At 44.7% G+C, this 14895-nt stretch overlaps 1 protein-coding gene across 5 annotated transcripts in view; it reads right to left on the reverse strand.

The window, feature by feature from the left end:
- GSE1 (Gse1 coiled-coil protein) overlaps positions 1 to 14895 on the reverse strand; it is a 486799-nt gene that overhangs the window by 11810 nt on the left and 460094 nt on the right. For 4 of the 5 annotated variants that reach the window (XM_015422274.1, XM_015422567.1, XM_015422417.1 and 1 more), the window contains 7 exons: positions 11917 to 12107; positions 10974 to 11162; positions 9912 to 10103; positions 9496 to 9818; positions 7970 to 8297; positions 2646 to 3241; positions 345 to 457 (listed from right to left, as the gene is read on the reverse strand). In XM_015422274.1, coding sequence (XP_015277760.1) covers positions 345 to 457; positions 2646 to 3241; positions 7970 to 8297; positions 9496 to 9818; positions 9912 to 10103; positions 10974 to 11162; positions 11917 to 12107 — 1932 coding nt within the window. The remainder of the gene's footprint in view (positions 1 to 344; positions 458 to 2645; positions 3242 to 7969; positions 8298 to 9495; positions 9819 to 9911; positions 10104 to 10973; positions 11163 to 11916; positions 12108 to 14895) is intronic. The other variant, XM_015422344.1, reaches the window with a different exon arrangement.

Genomic DNA, 14895 nt, shown 5'->3' on the forward strand with positions numbered 1-14895 from the left:
CTGGATACCAGCTGAAAGGATGCAGGTTTATACCACAAATGCAGATTTGCTGTGAGGTACTAAACAAATCACTTCTCCTTGCTACTTAACTGGTTAATGATTTTCAAATCCAGCATATGGTATGTTAAGAGATGGAGAATAGCACCATGAAGCAAAGGGAGCTCTTTGCTTTATTCCAAAAGCCATCATCCCCTTAGAGTGGGCATAAGGAAAGAGACAGGCTTTGGGCCATATAATAAGGTGTTGTCAGCTCATGCAATTTCTGTGTGGTAACTAAGGCCTTGAATGAGCAATTATGGATCAGAATACTTTTTCTATTAGCATGGGGGAAGAGATGGACATACTTCTGAGGAGGTGTCCAGCTTCAATGGTGGTTGCTCTGCGACACATCGCAAGTGGGCCCGTACTTCCTCTTCATCACTCTCATCATAGGAGTCATCCAGATCATAATAATAACCTGTATGCAGAAGACGGAACAGGCAAAAAGTGAAATAGTGTTGCTTTGACTCAGCACAGCCAAGACGCCACTGGTTCTTCCAGTCTCTCTGGCCAAGATGTCGGATTTTACAATGGGACGTACTTCAGGTGGAAAACTAGGCCTTATTGCAAAATTTATGACTGAATTGCTATCACTATTCTTGTTACCAGAAGAGCACAGGCAGAACCAAATGACATGTGGACAAGGAAAACAGATTATATTGCTGGGCCTATTTTGCAGGGAAGAAAATGTTGCTGTGGAATAAAAGGCACGCAGTCTTATGCAGGATTGGTTGTATTCTGCTCAAAGGATTTCAGATTCTGCAAGAGAAAAAAATATGCAAAGCAGAACCAGTGTGCCTAGAAAAAAAATGGAAAGGAACAGCTGAAGAGAGGTAACTGGTTTGTGCAATGGTAATGATTTTTTTCCCTATGGTCACTCAGATATAAGTAGTTTGATCTTGCACCTATAAAGCAGACAACAGCTATAAGCTCACATGTACTAAAACTCCTCCACAGGAAGCTCAAGCCCTGTTGAACAGTAAGACACCAGGCTGCCTTTTGTGCATGCGGCAGCCAGGAGGCACAAGGCAGATGAACTTGGTGGGGTGCTAATGATAAGTCCTGGGCTCCTCATAGTTCAGCACAGCCCTGTATGCCAGACTTGGAGATTCAGTTCCTTCACGCTTCATGATCTTTGTGGTGGGAGCATCTGTGCACCCCAGGAGCAGCCTCTGCAATCTTCTGACTCAGTACCATAGGAGATCAGGTTCATCTGTATACTGGAACAGCAGCTACCCATGTTGCTAGCAGCCTCACTGATACTGAAGGGTTAAGGGGCAGCTACAGGAAGAGGCCTGTGCAAGGCAGAGTACGCAAACCTGGACGATGCCTGAAGAACAGCCACAAATAGGAATCTATTGCCTCATAATGGAAACCTTGGAGTCTGTATTCAAAACTTGCTCAACCCTCCTGCTAAGTGCTTTACTTTCCTCCCCTCTGCTAATCCCATTCTAGTTGTACATTCTGATTAATATTTAAAACTCCTTTATTAGTCTCTGTTCATCATTTATTAATTGGTCCTATCTTGGAGGCAGGATTTACAGGACAGCTTGGATTGGGTGTTCAAGGCAATCTATTGACAGCAAATGGCCTACTAGGTAGGAGGTTCAATTAGCTTCCTCAAAGACATACAAACACCCCCCCCCCCAAACTATTAGAACTTGGCAAAAACCAAAGGCTAGTTTCCCCTTATTTAATAATCTTGCTCAGTATTGCCAATTCAGTTGTATGCTGAATGCAGGAAAGACAATGAAACTACCACACTGGAGAGCCTTCAGGCAAATCAGCACATAGAATCCCAGCCTTAGAAATTGAAGCATCTTTTGCCAATCAAGACAAAATGCTCTTTACTATGGAAGGGCTCAGCCCCTGAGAAAGTAAAGCATGCAATGCCTATGCTTATTCCATGTTTAGTCTTCAAAGTTTCCCCTGTAAAGGAAGGGGGATGTCTTTTCAGCAGCCTTGATAGGGGGGTTGTCTCTAGGGACTTGATGTGTGATGGATTCTAACAAGGTTTGCAATAAAAGTTCCAAAAATTACTGAAGCAAGCCTCACAGCACCACATGGGTATCACTTGATGGGAACTGAAAGGCAAACATATCAAGTAAAAGTGGTCATCCGAGTCTACATCAAGGAATTCTTACATTTCCATTTAAAAAGTCTCAAGCCACTTTACCTGCCACGAAGTCTGCAAAGCTGTACATGGCAGAAAGAATTGAATTTTGAGGCTACCAAAGTCTGGGCTGCTGTGGCATGAATTGACTGACAGCTACTCCTGTCCCTCCCATTACCCATAGCTTCCCTTTATAATGGAATACAAAGCAGGTATCAAGTTCGACAGGAGGAAGTGTGCTTTTGGTTTGTTGCACAAGCTTGCTGGTACAAAACATCATATTTTGCATGGACTCCAGATACTTTGATTGAAACTTCCCCTGCTTGCCAAAGGCAAGTGATGATAGCCTGGAGCATTTTCTAGCAGCTGCATTTGCTTTTTTGCAATGACATTATTTAGTGTGTCTGTGCTTGCTACACAAAGTATTTCCCTTTGCTGGAACATATAGGGCTATTCAAGGGTGGAGAGTCTATAGACCTTTTCAAGTACTGACCTTTTTCCTTAGCTTCTCTCCGCCGCTTCCCTTCAAGATCCAGTTTGCTGACCAGCTTGCGGTGCTGCTGCAAGAATTCATCGTAAACATACGAGGAGTCATAGCCCCTGGGTAATGGATGCCTGTAGGGTGAACCAGGCTTGCTGTTCAAGCTGATGTCAGCAAACTGTCCACTCTGAGAGAGTGATGTCCTCTGCTGGTTCAAAATAGTCTGTGTGGACTTCTCCAGTTCTGCTAAGAAGGGCCCATGGGAAAAAACACCATGATCCAATCCCCCAGACTCCCTGGCTGGCTGGTACTTGTCCAAGGCTTCTCTTTTTCTGGCCCCTTCCTCCAGTTTCTCTGGACAGTAGACCCGTTCTACCTTCACAAGTGGGATGGCTTGCCGGCTGGGCTCATATTGGCCAGTATGTCCTTGGAGAGAGTGACTCTCTTGCATTCTTCGGGGCTCACTGGTGTTATCTATTAAAGAAACCGGGTTCCATAGAGACGTTGGGACAGGATGGTGCTGAGGCTTTGGGGAGATGAGCGGAGGTGGCCCACCAAAATGCTGCTGTTGGTCTCGGTTACTTGGTTCAGGGCGGTTTGGTCCTAATCTGCAGAAAGAATGAATGTGCAAGAATTAAGAACGCATACAAGAACTGTCCTACAAACAAGCACTTTGTATTGCTTCCGAAGAACTTTGGAAGTGTCTTCCTGGAATGTAGAACACTCTGTAGTCACAGAAAGTAAAAGCTGGTCTTCTTCATAGTATCCTTTCAACTCGTGGCTAAATAATGTGTTAACTACCACAGTCTGCTATTTTCTACCTTCTTCTGGTGCATTAAAGGCCTTGTACTCCATAGTTTCCACACTGTGAAGTATTTTTCTCTGGACAGTAACTAAACAAGGCCGATGTAGTGAGATGGTAAAATATAAGGACTATCCTAGGGCTATAAAGCTATGTACTGGAGGAAGCTTGGAAAGGGGGGACATATGTGGGCCCCATCTTAAGGATGATGTGCCTGATGACATCAGGAAGGCTCCCATACCTCCTAGTTTTCTGCAAGTTATGCAAAACTGGATTATTCAAGAAGGCTTTTTGCATAGGAAATAGGGCGACACTATAACAGTATGGTTCAGAAAGAAACATGGAGTAAAGGGTTAGGGGCTGTAAACTGTAACACTCATGTCGTCCTTCACCTCTGGTTGGTTTCCAGATTTCTACAATTCAAATCCTATTGCACTGTCAATTGGCTGTCCTACCCTGATAACTTACTCTGTGTAATCCATAATAAATAAATGTGTGAAGCCAGTCTTAGCCAGAATACTTGCAGGCTTGACTTCCAACATACAAGGCACCCTGGGACTGGGAGTGGAGTGACACCTTGTGGCTTGTAAACGAACTGCAGCAGAATCAAGGTAAGGGGCATGATGCACATACACATTTGCCAGCACTACTACGCTTATTTCTAATCTTCTTTACTTCCATAGCATCCTTCTGCACACAAATTTCATTAGCACTTCAATTTCTCCATCCTTACTACCCACCAAGAGACATACTGACTTACTCAAGGCTTTTCATGAGCTTCACTGCTGAGTATAGACTGGGTAATTTACTGTTAGTAAAAATGCACCCCAAAACATTTAGGCACGTAAATATGAAAGCTAGTTATTTCATTAAAGGTAAATTTGCAGCACTTACAAATGCAGCAAGGGCCAGGCCCCCAAGAGCGGAGGCACTGTGGACATCAGTATCAGTAACTTCTTTGTGATTTCTGTGCAGGTGATAGGGTGAGACCCGCTCAAGTGTTCATTAGTCCTCCCACTGAAGAGAGACTCTTTGAAAGGCAATTGTTTGTATCCTAGTCTTTGAGTTACCTTGGAGTCACGCATGGCACTGTATGGCAATGGTAGCTGCCATGGTCTTAGCACCACAGTCGGTTATATGTTTTGATACCACCAGCTGTTGCTGCATAAGGCACCTTGTCAGAATCCTTTGAATTTAAAGTTGCCTCCTTTTCTGAGACACAAAGCCAATGTATCCCTAGGAGAACAGGGAGCAGGCTGCTGCACAGCAGACTGCATTGGTTGCAAGTGGAAAGGGGATTGCATTGGTGAAGAGCAGAGGTTCAACAGCTGGAGGTTATCCCACCAAAGGAGGCAGTGGAAGTGGGTGATGCTCTGGAGCTACAAACTCATTAACTCAAGCTCTAGAGGTTTACGAATTGTAGCTCTGAACAACTGCAAAGTCCATCTGTGTGAATGTATAGATAACCATTCAAAGAATGAGTTACAGGTAAGTAGCCTGTTTTTCCCTGCATGCACCACCTCAATTTTTGCATGGTTCTGCTTGTAGAGAAATGTTTCATGGTAGCTGACATTTGATCAGCCTGATGACTTCTAAATGTATTTTCCTTTAACAGTTGACAGTTTTCTCCTGAATGGCCTACCTTGTTATTCAAAAACTTGTTGCCATGTATTTGAGACAAATTACTCAAGCGGTGAGTTTGCAAACTGATACTTCTGATACAAAAGCTTAGTTCCCTGTACTATGGCCCCGGTCACACGGGCCGGATATTGTGAGGGGGAGGCATGGTTGTTTGCCCTGGGGCAAAATAACGCGCGGTTGCGCGAGCAGACGTCCCGTGGAGGTCCCGTGGGTAGGGGGGAGGTGCTGATCACAGGACAATCCTGCGGCGCGGCAAAGAAGTGGTGCGGTGCGGCAAACGGGTTTGGTTTTTTCTGTACACCAAAGTATGCGCATGCTTCGTTGGGTGCTTGTGCGCATCCATGGAGACTTAGGGGGAAAAAAAACTTTTTGCAAGGGGACACGGGTGGGCGCCGGATGCCACTGGAAACGCAATCAGACGCCCATCCTTGCCCCGCGGTTACTGGAAACTAGTACCTCGGAGGTACTAGTTTTTTACCCCGCATCTTCGGCGGGAAGCCTCGGGTGAGCCACGGGAGCTCTACGCTTCCCAGATGTGGCGGTGAGATCGCGCCCAGAAAATCCGCCTATCTTCCGTCTCTCTAGCATGGCTAATGTTCCGTGTGACCGCAGCCTTTATATGTCAAATGGTGGCAAACCTTTGGCTCTTTCAGACCATTATTTTGCAGTAAACTTTATTGATTTGTTCCAAGGTGATTGTTTTCTCAGCACTCAAACCTGGACTGCTATTGGAAAGATGAGATGTTCCCTATCCACCCCGCCCCATCCCCCCAAATCTTTGCTGTGTTTATTGTAATTCTGACTATACTGTGAAATAAGGAAACACCCCCCCCCAAAAAAAAAAAGCCTTATGCCATAGAGGCACAAAGGGAGCGACACCATAACATACTTCTTAAATGACTAGTAAAAGGAATAAAACTGTTAGCAGTATAAATGCTGCATACACTGGAGCTATGCCTTGCACAATTCATCCACTGCACAGCTCCATTGAGGAGATTATCAAGTTCCGATGGCTGCCTCAGATCTAACCAGAGTGATATGGAACTGCAGAAGGGTCAGGCACAAGTTGTGGGGTTAAGAAACCTTGAAAAGATGCCAATATGATTGCCCTCAACTAAACTCCTGAAGGATATTTTATTGTTTGCTTGTTATTTAGCATTTCTGTACCACTTCTCTGCAGCCACAACAGCACCTGAAGTAGTGTTACAACATATACAAACAGTAATAATCACTTCAACACCACAATTTAAAAAAATTCTTGATAAAAAATCCATACAACTTATCTAAAATATCTTTGAAAGATATCAGCATAACTGGGGTTAGGCCAGGCCTCCTGCCAGCAACCCACTTTTTCTGCTCAGAGGAGCAGCAGCCAAGAGAAAAGTAGAACAATCATTGTTGGGCTTATGGCATGACATCACTTCCAGGAAAACCCCAGAAGTGACAGTCCTTTCAAGGAAATGCAAGAAACTCTATGTTTACCACAGAGTTTCCAGTGATTCCTAGAGAGGACTGACACCACTTCTGGGTTTTCCCTAGAAATGATGTCATGTTGTTGGCACATTGGTGCCCTCCATGTCCCTGCTCCCCCCCCCCCCACTCCTGCCAGTTGCCAGGCTGTATCTGGTAGCTGTAGGGGATGGGGTCAAAAGAAGAGAACAAAAGTTTGCTCTTTTGTTGATCATCTATAGGTTTTTTTTATTAAATCACCTATGGCTTTCACTTCTGCTGCATTACTTCCATTATCCAGGTGCCAGAGATTAGCAGTTGTTGGATTGTGGCTTTCTGAATAAATATCTGAGGAGAGACTCAGGTACCGATGTGCCAACAGCATGACATCATTGCCAAGGAAAACCCAAAAGAGGTGTTAGTCGTCTTTTAGAGACGGATGTACTGAACCCACTACAAAAGAAGACGACAAAATGAGAATCTGACACTGCCATGCAGGCCAGTGATCCCACTCCTCCCCTATACCTGATTAGTTCCTCTAATCCCTTGATACCCTAAACCAGCACTTTGATCAAGCAGCAAAATTAAAGGGATGATTTGAGTGTGTTGTGCTTAAGTGAGCGCTTGGCAACAGAGCAAGACATGAGAAAACTGATCCATCCAAAGGCATAAGCAAGATGGGAACAGGCATTGACTGAGTTCTGAATTTTTGGGCGTACAGCTGCACCTTTTCTCTCTGCTACCCCCTTGAAATTTGCTGCTCTTCACATCATGCCCAGAACAGAGAGGCAGAGACACTATTATTCATGTGGCTTCCGCAGCAGGTCCCCCTATGGTGGGAACTGAGGCTCCTGGCCCACTGACAATAAGCTGCATCTGTGTGGTTGGAGACACTCCTGTCTTGTTCAAGAGCAATCATCTTGCTATTAGCCAAGCTGGCAATGAAGCTCTAAAAGTCAACTGTGGACTTTCTCACACACACCCCTTCCTAGACTACACAGTTGAAGCCAGGAAGTGGTGGTGCCAGCAGTGCTATAACCCATTCAGTTCTAGAAATCTCCAAGGCCCAGTCCTCGCTCCATCTGCCAACGATGGCAGCAATTAGTGGCAACTGCCTCAGTGACACCTGGTCACCATCAGCTGGATGGAGGCCACCCACGCTCATTCTGCCCAGGCTTCCAAGCAGCTGTCAGATGGCATTAGCTCATGCCCATCGAAATCCAGATTGAGTGGAGCCAGATGAAGACTTTGGGCCTTGTTTATCCTTCTGAGCTGTCAATTCTCCAATGGAAGGTGGCTTGTTCCGGCAAAGAAACCACCTCATCTTGGATGGTGATTTGGGTGCTTTGCAGCTCCACAAATCAGATGAGGACACAGAATACCTCACAACACTTCTTTCTCAAGAGGCCAAGGCAGTCCAGTTATAGAGAAGTTCAAGCATTACCTGGGGTTCTCTGGCCGATGTTCTGCTTCCATTTGGGTCGACGGGCGTCCAATGTCCAAATGCTGCTCCAGCACCTGCTGCCGGAACTCCGACACCTGGGACTGGCGATCCTCCTTCTCCTGCCGGAGCCGCCGCTGCCGTGCCAGCCACTTCTCTTCCTCATTGGTGCGTTGGATGAGAAGTGCAGTGGCTGCACTGCTTCCAGGCAAGGGGAAGATACTGTGAGTGGAAATGAGGCTGGGCACAGGATGATGAGGGGCAGATGATTGATGCAAAGGATGTTGGACTGGCTTGGGGGTCTGGATGGCAGAAGAATCCTTGGGTTTTTCTGCAAGAAAAAACAAGGCAAATTCTCAGTGGCAACATAAGTATCGGGTTTCAGTTAGCACCGGGATGTAACTCTCTGCTCAGAGTGCAACTGGTAAATTTGGAGATGGCAGCAAAATAAATGGGATCAATATCACCCTAACAATGCCTGTGCCTACATTTGTGCTGACACTTCTTATGGAACAGGTCAACTTGCACTGCTTAGTTAAGAAAAACAGCATGGCACAGGTGACAGAACAATTCCTCAATGTTCTTGTAAGGCCAGAACAGCCTCTAATACTGCCAAGATGCAGGACACAGAGATTACTCATCTGATGAGTGAATCCACAGGTCTGCTATAATGTATATTAACACTAATACTATACAAAGAGGGTCTCTTGCTTTAACAGTATGTCCAGTAATTCTGAAGATGCAGCAACGGTAAACTAGGCTATTATGTAAAAACTCCCCTCCCACACTGCTAGCCACATACTGTGCACAGAATGAATGGTTCAGGTGAATTTGCATGTATTTATTTTAATCTGTCTCCCAGATTAAACTGGGCAAGGTTGATACAATATAAGAAAGTGATGTGGAAAATGACAGACAGTGACATTAGATGGCTGCTGTTACAGAGATCTGCAGAACAGCCACTGAAAGCCTTCAACTTGCTTGAGAGCCTTCTTTAGAAACTGGCAACATATTTATAATTCTGGGCTAAAAATATGTCACCTGTATTTGGTATTTTAAAGTAATTTAAATACAAATACACACATGGAGTATCCTGATGTCTAGTTATGTAGTAGAAGCAGGGTTCCGAACCTGACTGGCAATCTCACAGGTGTGCAGGATACAGAAAACATAAGCACTGGCAGAAGATATAGACGATTAGGGTTCTGTCATGACTAGCAAGTAAGTTTCGCTAATGAAACCAGCAATAAGCTAAATGGCTGGTTGCTGGAAGAGCCTGTGTGGGAAGACACATATTAAAATGTAAGTTCATCCCATGAGTGGCTTTATGGATAGTGACTCTTACAGAACCAGGGATGGGACCATAATGGGATCAAGACCTGTCATTATTCTTATGACCTGCAGGTAGTTAGCTCAGATTCACATAAGGCCTTGTCTAGGGGCAGAATCTTAAGCTTTTGTTGGCTGAGTCATATTCAGGCAAATACATTTCCAAAGGAAAGCAGCTCTAAGTGCTGCCTCAAGGCTACCTGCTCGGTTTGGCGTTAGCTGCTCAGTCGGTTTGACACGTTCTTCTGGCGGGTGGCTCCTCAGCCCATGCAAGTCTGACACAGGTGCAAAAGGGACTTCCATGGCTTTGACAATACTCTGTTCCTTCTCCCGGGCCCTCTCTCTCTGCCGCTCTAGCTCACGCTCACGCTCCCGTTCCCGTTCCCTCTCTTTTTCTCGTTCCCGTTCTAGCTCTTTCTCACGCTCCCGTTCCCTCTCCCGTTCCCTTTCTCGTTCCCGGTCAGCTTCTCGTTCTCGTTCCTTCTCTCGCTCCCGCTGCCGCAGTTCTTCATCCATTTGCAACCTGCAAAAACCAAAAGAACAGAACTGGTTAAGCAAACCCAAAGGCAGACAAGTCAATCCCTCCATATTGTACTAAGTCAAGATATTCCCATACCTTTCTGCAGTCAAGCTGGAGATGCGTTCAGACTGAAGGGTGGAGAGAGACGAATGAGACAGTTCAGCGGGGTATCTCACTCCAGGCAGGTGAAGGTGCATTGCTGATGGATGAAGGGGTGGGAGTGAACCGGGAGTTGGAATTGGATAGAAAGGTGAACGCAGAGCTGACAGGCAGTAGGAATCATCCATCCTGGGGGAAAAAGTTGTCTAGTTAGTGTGAGCTATGAGAAATAACCAGGAAGAAGACTGGAGATCCTCTTGGCCCCCTCAGCAGAATGCTTGGGCCTTAAGAAATAGACCCTTCATTATCCAAAATTTATAAAGGGAACTAAACACAGAAATATAAGCCCTTACACACACCAGTGATCATTGTATGGCTGTGCCTTCAGCTTTGGATATAAAGAATTACAGCGGTCTGTGGAAGTTTTGGGCCTTGGACAGGCATCAGGTGTGGGCAGTTCCCACCTACAGTGCTACCAGCCTGTGACACTCCTGAAATCAGAACCAAGTCAGCTTCAGCTTTGGAGAGTTGGGAGGAGGGGAAAAAGTGAAGAGAATAAATGCCTCCCTCATAAATGCATGCACAAGTGCTACAAAAATTCAGATATGGAATTCTGAACACACAGAACATTTGCTACTCACAGAGGACAGAAGCTGAAGATAGTCTGAGGTTCTCCACAGACTCTCTTGAAGACATCTGTGCTTCAAGTCCTTTGCCAGATCTGAACCTTGCACATATGCAGCATGTCTTGCTGACCAGGGCACAAGAGAAGCTGGGCAGAGGCAGGCACAGCTCAACAGGGCTCCATTCGAGGAACAAATTAGTGGGTCAGCATTAGGAGTCCTGCTGCTGCTTTAAGTGGCTGCCTGTTGCGCTTTATTGCAGCTGCACTAAAAGCCCTCAGAGAACTCTCCACTGTGGGCCAGGCCTGCTACTTAGCAGTTGGTTCCAAAGGACATGCTTGGGTAACTGCCTGAGTTGCCTGGATTCAAATTCTGGCTCCCAAGAAAAGCAAGAGGTGGAGTGACAAACAGCTGGACTGAGGTCTATAGCTCTTACCTGAATGCAGGGTGAGGAAAAGGATGATGAGCCAGGTAGCTGGGATGGTAGTATGCAGCATCGAGAGCAATGGGAGGCAAGGAGGACATGCGGAGCTCTTCAGCTGTATGATAAGGCCGGAAGCTCCGCAAATAATCTTCTGTGACTGCACTGGGAGGTACCACATGGTGAACAGGCCGCTGCAAGCTGCTGTGTGAAAGAAAGAGACAAGCAGAAATGGAATTCAGAACATTTACAATAATCAAGAGAAGGCTTTCTTGCACCTTAGGCTGAGCAGACAAAATGATCAATAGCAGCAAACATTCTCCCCCACCATGCCCAAACACAGAAAATACCTCATTACTCTATGAACACTGAAACAGCTATTCCTCTAAAACAACTCTCTTATTTATTACTTATTTATTTACTTCATTAGACTAGGCCAAGAGTGTGCAACTGGCCCAAGATAAATCTGTGAGCTTCCATGGCAGAGAAGGGATCGAAAACTGGGTCTCCCAGATTCTAATCCAACACTGGCTCTCGCACTCTTCCAATCTGTTATATGGAGACGTAACACAATTTAAACTGAAAAGAGACTTGCAGATGTACTGTGAAACAGCTGAAGTGCATTTGGGCATGCTTTGAAAACCAGTCCGAGACCAGCTCTCAAGACAATGGCCTGGATCCAATGATGCCAAGCAGAAACATAAACAGACTTCACTCAGTTCCTTTTGCACAAGATCATATGCAACAGTCTATATATTATAGTGTCCAGAAACTGGTTCCATAAGATCTTGCACAAGCAGAAATGCAAATGGGGATACACTGAGCACAAGCAGCTGCCATGGTCTTTTTCTTATGTTGCCTGTACAAGAGGCTTTAGCGCAGGTGGACATTTTGCACAGGATCCAACATGTGGTCATGTCACTTCTTCCCTTCATACACACTGTGCAACATCACTTACTTAAGAGGTGGGAAGCGGGTGTCCTGAACAATGGAGTTTGGAGGGATCCCAAAGGAATAAGGCGTCCCAAGCAAGTGAGAAGGGACTGTTGGGCCACTGGCCTTCTCCTGGGGTAATGGTGCCTCAGCAATCAGGCGGTCCCTGCTGCTGGTGCTGCTGTTTCCTCCACTGCTCCGAGACCCAGCTTCTTGCTAAAAGAGAAAAGGAAGACATCAACAATGACAACCCTGCAGTGCCTCTCAGGAAAACTGGAGGAAACACCAACAGCATAGATGTGTTTGGCCAGATGCAAATTCAGTTTCTACCAGTTGCTGAGGGAGATAATCTACACGCATTACCTACTTTCCAACCATCCAGTAATAGAGCCTACACCAATAATAGAGTTTGCATCCCTGAGAAACTTTTCCCCGTGCTGCAATTTTTGTCATGGCTAACGTTCCTGCAAGCTATACAGGATGACTAGTGATGGGCAGAAGTACTGTTGCGACTCTAAAGAACAAAACAGCAGTGATTTTCATTTCCAAGGCATTTTACAGTCCTTATTATGTTGGGATGGGATGACGGAAAGTGCTGTCAAGTCACAGCTGACTTAAGGTGACACTGTAGGGTTTTCAAGCACAAGATGTACAGAGGTGGTTTGCCATTACCTGCCTCTGCGTGGCAGCCCTGGACTTCCTTAGTGGTCTCCCACCCTACTTAACTTCTGAGATCTGATAAGATCAGCCTAGCCTGGGCCATCAAAGTCTGGGCAGACCCTGACCCTGCCTCTATTCCCATTTTCCAACCTGGAGGCCAAATCAGAGAAACAGTGACTTGCTCAAAGCTGAAAGGTAAATCTGTGTTTCACTGGGATCAGATTCTGATCCAAACACAATGAGAAAGAAAGATGTAAAGAAAATCAGAAGGGGAAAGGGAGAAGATGTAGAAAATTGGACAATCTGATGTAGCCTTATTGAGATTCGGAGATGATAGTAATTGTGGGTCATAAACTTGTTCAGCTGGATCCAATGCATTCTGCTAGATGCAAAAAGTTAGATGTTCATGCAAGAGGCAAGCTCTATTTCTTGCCCTAGAATGAGCTAGAAAGTTCTAGTTACCCCTTCTTAGAGAGTGGGGAAGGGTGCATTTTGGTCATATTATTTACAGGTCTTGCCTTTTGGGGGGGGGTTTTAAATTATAGATGGAGAGGGCCTTCAGCATATACTTCATCATTATGGGACCACAAGTCAAGTGTTTGAGTACATTATTGCAGCTGTTTAAATAAAAGGTGGTTTTTGAACATCTTTATGTAAGCATCTTTAAATACATGAGGCTTAAATCGCCTTTCAGCCTCTCTTGCACTTTTTATCTTAATGCATATTAATGTGAGAGAGAAAGCAGAAGACAGGCATCTGTAATACAATGTCAATTTTACATTCACTTTACAAAAGAAAGTCAGTGAAGCAAAAGCTTTGGGTCTGAAAATGGATTCAAGACAACTAAATCATACTGCATCTTTATCAATAGTTTTATGAAATACTAAACCTAAATCCAGTTTGGAAGCAAATCTCCTTGATTGTAATGGGATGTACTAGAGAAGTGTGTTTTGCAGGTCAGAACCACTTAATCTGTTACAGACCCAAATGGAACCTGCTGAAAGCTCCTTCCAAGTGATACACATAGTGATTTTAACATTGGAAAGCCACTTTCTGTGTGTCTTCACAACCTGGTCTTGTAGAGAAGGTTTTGAATGAAAATTTGAATTTGTTTGCAAAAATATGAGGTTTTCTTCATGGATGACTTCAGATCCAGGGATTTATAAACAATGAAGTGTTGCCTTAAAAGTAATCAACAAGGTCTATATTTTTCAAAAGAATTTTTCGGTATAAAGTCTCAAAATATGAAAACTGGGGAATGTTTAAAATCTGAAAAATCAAGATTCAAAATGTTTCCAGAATATGTATAAAAGTTCAACTGTAGTATCCTTGCTTATCTTCTAACCATCCTGGTTAACAGAAAACAATCTAGTACATCTTAATATATTCTTACATTTGTCCTGTGCTCGAGGCCCTCAAACTCTAATCCACCAGGGACTGAAAGCACGCTCAGGATTCAAGAAATAAAAGGGTACACAAAATAGACCAACTCCAGAGGCTACAGATCCTCTGGATTGGCCTGACCTGTTTATAAATAGAGACCTGTGTGGTCTTCTGCTCACAGCTGGCCAACAGAGGAGCATCTCCTGCTTGCTGCACTCCATCAAAAGCTCAAATCATGCTTCCAGTCCTGTTTGGAGTTCCCAGGTCCAGCAACTAATTGTAAGACAGTCCATCCTGGTCCTGAAAGTGACTCTGAGTCACTGAACTCCAAAATAATCAAGGAATATCTTTTCAAGAGAAAAGGCTGACATATTTGGAACTTCATCTTTTTAAAAAGAAAGATAAACAATGGACAACATGATGTGATTTATAAAATTATAAAACCCATAATACCAGAACTCAGCAAAATATCAAAACAGACAAGTACTTGTTCACATAGTTACTACCACAAGATGGACACTAGTTTTAAAATGAAGCCATGAAGCTGCCTTATACTGATGGAAGATACATTGGGTTGGATCCAATCAACTTTTCCACTCAATACTCCTCCTTTTTACAGTCCTGTCGCCCATCGAGGTCAGTATTGGCTAATCAGACTGGCAGTGGTTCTCCAGGATCTCAAGCAGAGGTCTTTCACATAACCTATTGATCTTTCAACTGGAGATGGCAGGTACTGAACTTGGGTCCTTCCGCATGCCAAGCAAATGCAAGTCACAGCCCTTCCCTTTTAAGGGTGAGACAAATTCATGGAGATAAGTTATATGAAATCTCATTAGCTAAATAGGAACCTGGTTGTTCAGACGCATCTCTCAATATCTGTTGCCAGGGGGACAAACATCAGGGCATGATTCCTACCTTCATGCTCTTCTTGCGGACCTCACAGAGGCATATGGCAGACTAC

The sequence above is a fragment of the Gekko japonicus genome, unplaced genomic scaffold (assembly GCF_001447785.1).
Source record: "Gekko japonicus isolate JY-2015 unplaced genomic scaffold, Gekko_japonicus_V1.1 scaffold420, whole genome shotgun sequence".
NCBI classification, from domain to species: domain Eukaryota; kingdom Metazoa; phylum Chordata; class Lepidosauria; order Squamata; family Gekkonidae; genus Gekko; species Gekko japonicus.